Source organism: Scomber scombrus, chromosome 9 (assembly GCF_963691925.1).
Source record: "Scomber scombrus chromosome 9, fScoSco1.1, whole genome shotgun sequence".
Lineage (NCBI taxonomy): Eukaryota > Metazoa > Chordata > Actinopteri > Scombriformes > Scombridae > Scomber > Scomber scombrus.
This window is the reverse complement of record NC_084978.1, coordinates 29,394,804-29,404,411: the sequence shown is the minus strand read 5'-3', so window position 1 is coordinate 29,404,411 and position 9,608 is coordinate 29,394,804. Positions and strand designations below refer to the sequence as shown.

Genomic DNA, 9,608 nt, shown 5'->3' with positions numbered 1-9,608 from the left:
ATACAAAGCAGTGGGGGGTCACTTGTCCTTGCGAGCACCCTTAGTGACTCTGAGAGCATGTGGAATATGAAAAAGACAAAACATTTCATCAAAAAGGATCATCACTTTTATTAAACCAAAATTCATTTTCAAATAGCAACATAAAACAATAATATGTAAACAATGTACAAATGCAACAGGGTTGAAGATATTTCAGATTTCATAATAATGCTTCTTTAACATTTACGCATTAAAATACAATAAGCATCACTGAGTAACTGACAGGCTAAAACTGGACTTTGACTCATTTCAAAATAAAAGACACATGATGGTCGTGGCTTTAAACGCTAACAGTGACGGTCACTGTTAAATAGTGTAACTCAAAAAGCAGCAACAAAATAGTAACACTGAGCAGTTTAGACCTGGCTCTCTACAGAGAGCTTGTAAGCAGTAACACAAAAATACAAAGTTTAAAACCTACTGTACCCATGGCAATGGCAGAAAAATGTAATAAATAACAAAAGGAATTTTTCTTTTCTCACTTTTTCTCCCCAATTTGGAGCAGCCCAATTCAAGATCCCTGACCGGCTTCCCACCAGCAAACACTTAAAAATTGCGTTTGCTGGAACGTGCGACCAAACTAGAGCTGGAGGAAAGTGAAGTTTAACATAAAAGCTTGAACTCTATAAAAATCTGAACAGGGTTGGTTGCTTCTGAGTTTTTTTCTTCAGTGCGGGAGGAGGGAGGGAGGGAGGGAGGGACGGAGGGAAACAGGTGAGGGGGTGGGGAGGGTCTTAGAGGAAATCCAACATCTCCAGTTTCAAATGTCTGTGTGAGCCAATGAACATCTGACAAACACGCCTTTGATAAAATCTCAACACGATCTGCACATTGACATTCAAATAAAAAATATTTCCATAGTAATGATTAGACAGGTTTCCAAGTCATGCGTGTGAACGTGGGTGGATGGGTGGGTGGGGGGTAGAAAACAAACCCGAATTATTAGCTGATAGGAAGAGCAACAACCTTCAAACAATAGTCAGGTGCTGTTTTGTACGTTGAAACAGGTTTGCTTGCTAAAGAGTCATTCTGACAATTGAGTTTTATTTTGAAAAACTAACCCTGCTGAAAGCTCATTTTCACTTCAGGTAAACTTTGGAATCGTTTTTGCAGCTGTGTATTTTGTATCACTTCCACAGTAGCAGAGGTATCCGAACTATTCCATAAAGGTTGTCTGCAGGTTTTCATTCCAACCAAGCAGGAGCACACCAGGCTTGACTCATTTAATCAAGTGCTCTCAGTCTTCAGACAGCTGATTGGTCAAATTGTGTGCTCTTGATTGGTTGGAACAAAAAAACTGCTGGCACACGGCCCTTTATGGAATAGTTTGGGAATGCCTGCACTGGAGCCTTAATGGCTGGTTTGAACTGAAGAAACGATTAAAGCAATCAAAAAACTGCTTCGGTCTTCATACAGGAATGTGATTATAGTTTAAGGACAGATTTGAAAACGTGTGGATTTATCCTTTAACAGCACACATTGCAAAGTTAAGGCATGGAAATGTTTCAATATCCCCAAAAAAGGACAACTTCCTGTTAGAGCGCATGATTAGCTATTAGCATCTTATCTGTTCAGAGCACTGGATTTTAATAAGATGGTGGAAATGTTACGGTGTGGTTAAAAGCTGCTTGTCAGGCATTGTCACTAATGCTAACCTTACTAGTATAACATCCATATCCACATTACATAACAGAACTGACAGCTGCTATCTGTTGATGGTTTGGGACACTGGCTCCATATGAAGCCGTAGTTAATTAGCAGGCAGGGTGCTGGGACTCTTGATGTTTGGGTTGAGAGATGAACAGCTGAGGATCTGAGTTTCGGCTAACTGAAGTCTACGACATGTTTTTTGAAAGGATACATGTAAACGCACAGAGGAAAAGGTTTGAAAGTCGCCAAATCTGCCACCATGTGTTCACCTAACATTCAAAAACCCATTGTGCATATCCGCAGATTAGTTGAGCTTAATAAAATGGTGTTAATCAAATAAAATGAGGAAATGTTTCCTGACAAGTTAGTCCAGGACTGAAAAAAAGTTTCAGCTTTCTTTTGTGTTCATTCCTCTACATTCTGATTTTAGAAATACAATACTGCCCCCTAGTGTACATGTTACAGAACAGTGCAAGTATGAGAACGAATACCCATCTTTCTAATTCCAGTATTCCAGGACGGTTGATGTTATGTAATGTGTGTGTGTGTGTGTGAGGGATATGGGGGGGGGGGGGGGGGGGGGGGTTTGTTCTATCTTCTAGATGGAGGTTCTCCGAAGTTCTCCTTACTTTCGTTTGCTCTTGGTGTCAGTGGTCTGGAAGACGCTGGAGGCAGACATGAGGTTCTCGATGTACTGACCCAGAACCTGGTTCTCCGACTTCAGCTTCAGGTTCTCCTCTTTGACGGCGTCCACGCGGGCAGACAGGTCTAAACACATCCATACATTCATTTTGAAGAACACTATACAGGTATGTGGGATCTAGATGTGCATTTAGTTTGATCAGGTAATACAGCTCAGATATGAATCATAGTTCAGGTAACTTCAAGCAGAGATCGACTGGTTGTTGGTTATGATTAGTCAGACTAATGTGTCATGTGCTAGTAAAAATAACTACTCCATTATCAGGCTACACCTCCATATCCAACGTGTTCTTTTTAAACTAACTGCAGGATTCCAGCTTCAAGGAATGGGGAAGAACACAGCCTACTGTTACTGGAAAAAAGGACTGTAACACTGATTTTTATCGATTTTTTCAACGATCATTCTGTGACTCATGAACTTCTTGACCTACAGACTGGCCCGTTTCTATGTGACTAAGCTGGTTTTTGAAACGTAAAACACACCTCACAGATCTAACATTCTTCTCTGCCCCCCTGTTCAACTTCAAATATTCCTATCAAGTGTTATCAGCAGCCAGATTACATCGGTAAACTGAGGTGTGGAGCGCCTTTGTACTGTTTTCCGATAATGGACCTGTTGTTCACTTTGAGAAGGAAATGTTGGGTTGGGCAAATTCTAACCTTTTGATACTGAAACCACAGCTGCTGCCTGGAAACGTGATAGTTTAGTTTTTGTTTGCTAACTTTTTGTAAAAATGAATTAAGGCTTTAATTGAAACACAGGTTTCAATCAGGTTTCATGCGCAGTGATAATACCATGCTACTAGCTTAACAACATTAATGTTCAAGTAGTGTAGTTCAGGCTATGAGAAGATCTAGCTTACTATTTATTAAGTTCCTGTGATGGAAAAACATAATCACAAGGATCCAAGTTCAAGACTGCAGGTGGATCATTTCACAACAGTCATTGTCCACACTGTTCTCTGCAAGTGACCATTGTTAATATGGCAACACTGGTTGCTTTGGTGATAAAATACGGAGAAGGATCCATGGTACCGTGAAGTTCTGGTGTGAATTTCACAATTGAAGGAGGAAGTTTATCTACCCAGCCGTGTTGTCGCAACACTCACTGTGTGACATCCAACCTTTACAGCAACACTGAGACTCATCAAGATAAAGAAACATCTGATCTCAATAATGTCATTCAAATTCTATACTGGTGCAATCAGATGTGTTGCATACTGTACTATATACCACAGTGCTTGTATTTAATACCGTAGATGGACAGTTGGACTGGGCTGTTTGACTTTGTAGATAAATTAAAGTGTGTGTCCTTCTTACCCTCTAAAGTGTGCTGAAGCTCCAACACCTGGTTGATGAGCCTCGTCTTCTCTTCCAGCTCAGCCTGGTTCTCCATGTCACCTGCAGCAGAGTAACGGGACAGTCAAACATCATGCAATAACTGCCATGTCATCTGAAGGTAGACTGGGTTTGTGTCTGATATGTCATAAGCTGCTTCTAGGGACACATTTCATAGCTGGGTACAGCTTGCTCAACTGGAGACAAAAGCTGTGTCCCTAATTGGGAAAAATCTGATGTTTGGGTCAGTAGTTTAAGGTTAGGGTTATCTTAAGGCAAAGAGTGGTTTGGTTAAGTTTCCACCAAATTAATATAAGCCTGTTTAATGTCCCAACATGTGACCATGGTCTGATATGTGTGTGTGCATATCTTTCTATCATTGAGAGAACCGCTTTCAATTGAAAACCAGCTTTGTGGGGACATTTATGTGTTGTGAGGACATTTTAGTCAGTCCTCATAACTTCAAAGGGCAATCTGAGGGTTAAGATTCAATTTTAAGTTTACGGTTAGAATTGGGTTTTAGATTCAGTTTAGGGTATGGTGAGGCTGGATTAATACTGCCAGGGGCCCCTGGGCACTGCCGAAGCTCATGCTACAATTTTTATTTTATTCAGTTTGGATAACGCTGCTGTGAGGTGGAAACTCCATATTTTATTTTGGACATATTAGTATCATCAATTTCGAAGAGAAAGGGTCAAGCCTTGTGTCATTTTGCTGTGGAGCCCAACAACAAAAAAATGCACACATCTTTTTTTCTCTCATCATTGAGGGCTCCTTTCTACTCAAGGGCTCCTAGGCACTTGCCCAGATTGCCTGTATGGTAGATCCAGCCATGGGTAAGGGTTGGGTTTCGACATTTAGTTGTAATAGTTAAGGTTAGGATAAGGTGCTAGGGAATGTATGGTCAATGAGTGTCCTCAAAAGGATATAAAGACAAACTTGTGTGTGTGTGTGTGTCTCACCATCGTCTGAGCTCATGGTGAAATACTCGTCTTCCTTTTTGGAATGCAGGGCTGCGACTCTCATGTACACTGTAAGATTTACAAATATAGTGTTAAATATAACCCCTGTATCTTTTCTGACACTCAAAACTCCCATTAACATCCATCAGAATATACCGTGACGAGCGGCAGTCAGCACTGTATACAGTCATGCTCATCTGAAGGATTTAAGTTATTGAACAAATAATCTTAGTGATTTTTAATGGTAACGTTAAGCCGAATTCATCTTAAGACAACTGCTTTTCTCATAAAGACATACCCTCACTGTATAAGGAACGTGTTTCCAAAAAAAGAATAAAAATGTGTTTTTATAAATGGAGTTTGACGTCGCAATCAAAACATGCAAGTATAAAGTGGATGAATGATGCTACACTACATACTACCATTACAAATACGAGCATGCCCTTGTGAAATGAAGCAGGGCTGATAGGAACAGAGACTGAGAGGTATACTATCAGCTGGCTGAGAGTCATGTCAAACACTGCTAGTTGGTAGACACCTGAGATAAAGCAGCAGGCCAGCTGGCGGAAATAACAAACTCCAGAGATAAAGGCCTGCCGTACACACTAGCCGGATGCTATTTAGCATCTGCTGAACACAAAGCTACACCTCCTTAAATCAACATCTACAATAACAAATACACAATACTGTGAAGTCATACGATGTGTAGGCCTACCTAACGTCAGGTGAAACGTTGATTGCTGCGCTGAAACGCAGAGTGTCCACAGAAAAACGAGAAGAAACGCTTTATGTATGTTAATGTTTTCAGTATGACAGCAGCTGTGTTCAGTCTGTCCAATCCGCCTCCATCAGATCACCTCCACATACAGCCGCCAGAGGGCGCCGCAAGACCAGGAAAATAAAGCAACGTGACTGCAGCCTGCATTATTTTCATCTCGTGTCTGTGTTAAACCAGCAGTCAGGTGTCCATATGAACAATGAAATAAGTTCCTGTTCATACTGCCTATCAAAACATCTCCTTCAAATATGCTTTCATGATTTCATAATTTTCTACATAGTAATAGTTTATTTGAGGATTTTCAATCTGGATTTAGAGCTCATCATAGCACAGAGACCGCACTAGTAAAAGTTACAAATGACCTCTTAACTTCATCAGACAATGGACTTCTCTCTGTCCTCGTCCTGTTAGATCTTAGTGCTGCCTTTCACACCATTGATCATCAAATCCTGTTACAAAAAACTTGAACATTTAATTGGCATCACTGGTTTAAGTCCTATTTATCAGATAGATTTCAGTTTGTACATCTTAATGACAAATCCTCCATGCAAACAAAAGTTAGACACAGTGTTGCTCAGGGTTCAGTGCTTGGACCAATATTCTCCTTATATATGCTTCCTTTAGGAAACATTATTCGGAAACACTCAATACATTTTCATTGTTATGCAGACAATACTGAATTATATCTATCAATAAAGCCAGGTGAAAGCTCCAGTTAACCAAACTACAAACATGCATTAAGGACATAAAGGCCTGGATCGCCTGCAACTTCCTGCTACTAAACTGAAGTTATTGTGCTTGGCCCCAAACACCTTAGAAACACATTATCTAATATATACAACTGTATATGTGGGCAGTATATACAGAGTGTGAGCATTGAGAACACTGAAAGGAAAATTAGAAGATGAACTTCACCTGTATGTTAAAGATTATTTTATACATTATATTTCACACAAATACAAAAAAGACCATGAACTAAAAAAAAAAAGTTTATTTTTTAAAACTTACATTAAAAAAATAAAAGGGACATCCAACACAGGGATTATTAAGGTCATTACACACAATGTGTGTCATTCAATCAATCAATCAATCTTTATTTGTATTGCGCCAAATCACAACAAAGTCATCTCAAGGCACTTTACACATAGAGCAGGTCTAACCTGTACTCTTCAGGTGTAATTTTAAAGAGACCCAACATACCCACATGAGCAAGGTATATGAGAGGTAAAAGAAACATGATGCATTTTACAGTCTACAACAAACTGTTTTTGGTGCTGGTGTTGGAGTGCAGATTTGAAAAAGTTGCAAACACGAGTATCCTGTGAACTATTGTATTGCTGAAGTAACCCTCATTTCATAGGCCTGTTATACTTGGTTGGAATTGAAATCTTCAGAGGTGGATGTTAAAGTACTTGTGTAGTATTCCACACAGTATCCCAGTCAAACCCAGCAGAGACAGGATGACAAAGACAGTTAAAGTCAGGTAGAAACCAGGTAACCTGAAAATGAAAAAGTACCCAGTCAGTATTCTTACACTGTGAGTCACTCATCAGATACTTTAACAAATGTATTCTTATTTTACGATTTACATTATATTGATGTTGTGACATATTTTACTGAAATGCTATCACAGATTTTTTTAAATGACCTTTTCTTGTTGGACTTGACGTATCCGTTGAAATATATCTGACGGGCGATGATGTACATCAGTCCTCCACCGGCTGCAGCCACCTCACTGAAGAACACACCGCATGTCCACAGTGTCACCAGAAACACAGGGTAACACTCTACACAGTTCTGACTGCAAACACAACAAGAGAGAACTTACAGTTGTGGATAACTGATATTTAGTGCTGACAGTCAGTATTTTAATTCAATGTTTTCCCCTAATTGTAGTCGTACCCAACTGCAAAAGCCTCTAAGAAAAGCACTGAGTCTGCTAAGAGCCAACTCTCCTTTTCACTGTGCGCATTGAACAATGAACAAGGCTAAGAGACTACAAACATGCTAGCAGCTCAGTGAGGCTGTATGTCAAAAAGTTAATATGTTCACAATGAAAATGTTCAGGTGTTATGTTCACCTTGGGTACCATCTTCCATAACACATTTTCAGTTATTTGATGAAAATCATATTAGAGACACCACACATCTTATAATTCACCTATATGTACAGACACGTCACCGAACAAAATGTGAAGTACGATATTCATAAAAGACCCACTATTGTTATCAAAACACCTTTGGGGGAAAGAAGAATTCAGCCATGCTAGCTGTCCTAAATGCTAACACCAGCACGGTTATATGCTTACAATGATGACAACAAATACTGGAGTTTAGCAGGTTTATCGTAGATTATCGTAGTTTAGCGTATTAGCGAAACACACTGTAAAGATGATGGGAATCTATCTATCTATCTATCTATCTATCTATCTATCTATCTATCTATCTATCTATCTATCTATCTATCTATCTATCTATCTATCTATCTATCTATCTATCTATCTATCTATCTATCTATCTATCCATCTATCTGTCTGTCTGTCTGTCTATCTATCTATCCAATCCCATGGGGTTTCACCCTGAACCACAAATGTCAACCTCATATTGGTGCTACATAAAAAGTCAGGAGATCACCAGAGTCAATATGGTTTATCTCTGTGGGAATCATGAATATCTGAACCAAATTTCATGGCAATCCATCCAACAATTGTTTAGACATTTCATTTCTAGAGCAAAAGTCATCACCAGGCAACCAAAGTCAGTAGGGTACATCCTCTGGGTACCATGAATATCTGTAAAACATTCAAGATGTTTCAGCCCCAACCAACTTGGCCATCTCTAGAGCCCTGCATGTTTCTAGCATGGCTATGAGTCATAAAGCCGGGGGCAGTTAAACAACAGTATGTTAGGATTTGCATCTAGCTGCTTAATGCTTTAATATACGTGTGCCAACATGTTGTGCAGTTGCATACGCTCACACTCAAATAAGCATTATTGAGCATAATCAATGTATGATATACATTGTAAAATGCTGTATGTGACCTGCTGCTGACAGGTGCCTTTCAAATTTGATTTCAGGGACATGACATCAGTTTAGGAAAAGAGGTCTTAGTCTTTTTACTGTGCACGGAAAGTCCTCTCAAACTCTGGGGGTCCAGTGACAGAAGGAGGCATGACTTTATGGGCGATTCTGGACAATCCCACCCGCCGGGCCAGGTAGCCTAAGAGGAGACAGGGATAGAGACATCTCATTAAAATTAAACATAATCTAGTAACGCACCATAATCCAGGGAACACAAACAGGTTTTCAGTCTATTAGAGGCCTGCCTACCTATGATGGACAAATACCTTCAAACTACTACTTTTAAAGCTATAATATTGATCTCAGTGACTTCTGATCACTGAATTATATAAAACATTTTTGAAAAGACTTCTCCTTTGTTACTAGCACAGTTTCTACCTCAGATATGACCACAAAACAGCCCCACAATGATATGAGAGTGTAACAAAAGATCTTGGTAAATGAATAACCCTTACCCTTACCTCCCATTACTGATAAATTATGTCAAAGTCAGTATGCTAGCTCACCCATTTGCATGGCAGACAGGAGGGACACTCCAGCCAGCAAAAACATGGAGTCAGATGCCATCGCTCTGCTGAGAATACAGTTTACATGAGAAGCAGTCTACTTCCTGGGAGGAAAGCAAACTTAAGCACATCCCACAACAAGTGCAGTCATGTTGTGTTAAGAATGCCCTGCCCTGTTACTGAGAACGGAATTGCCTGTGCACACACGGTTTTTACCTTTTTCTTCATGAAATCTTATACCTGTTAGTCTATTTTGGCATGTGCCAAATACAATTTTTATATACATAAAAATGTGCTTTAAGATGCAAAATAAAAGGTATTTTAGGTAAGGCACCAGCATTTATCTTTATTTTCTTAAATGCTTTAGTTTTAGCGCTGGATTGGCTCTTTGTTTTGGCTTTATAAAGCACACAGTTTTTGAATGGTTCACTCTGAGCCTCTTTCATTAACTCCCTTAGCCAACAGTTTCCAGAAAAAGAGGTACAAATAAACCACCTATATGCCACGTGTCAATCACCAGAAAGCAGACAAAGTTACAGTGTGGCTGGTTGA

General features: G+C 39.6%; 2 protein-coding genes across 2 annotated transcripts; both read right to left on the bottom strand.

The window, feature by feature from the left end:
• Nucleotides 1–110: 110 nt before the first annotated feature.
• Nucleotides 111–5,529, bottom strand: LOC133985442 (short coiled-coil protein B-like). Its single transcript, XM_062425056.1, has 4 exons — nucleotides 5,407–5,529; nucleotides 4,692–4,760; nucleotides 3,712–3,792; nucleotides 111–2,457 (listed from the first exon to the last, which is right to left on the bottom strand). The coding sequence occupies exons 2-4, from the start codon at nucleotides 4,753–4,755 to the stop codon at nucleotides 2,315–2,317; spliced, it is 288 nt and encodes a 95-aa protein (XP_062281040.1). The 5' UTR covers nucleotides 4,756–4,760; nucleotides 5,407–5,529; the 3' UTR covers nucleotides 111–2,314.
• Nucleotides 5,530–6,859: 1,330 nt separating this feature from the next.
• Nucleotides 6,860–9,117, bottom strand: mgst2 (microsomal glutathione S-transferase 2). Its single transcript, XM_062426106.1, has 4 exons — nucleotides 9,057–9,117; nucleotides 8,590–8,689; nucleotides 7,118–7,270; nucleotides 6,860–6,968 (listed from the first exon to the last, which is right to left on the bottom strand). Exons 1-4 carry the CDS (start codon nucleotides 9,115–9,117, stop codon nucleotides 6,860–6,862), a joined length of 423 nt encoding a protein of 140 aa, XP_062282090.1.
• Nucleotides 9,118–9,608: the final 491 nt, after the last annotated feature.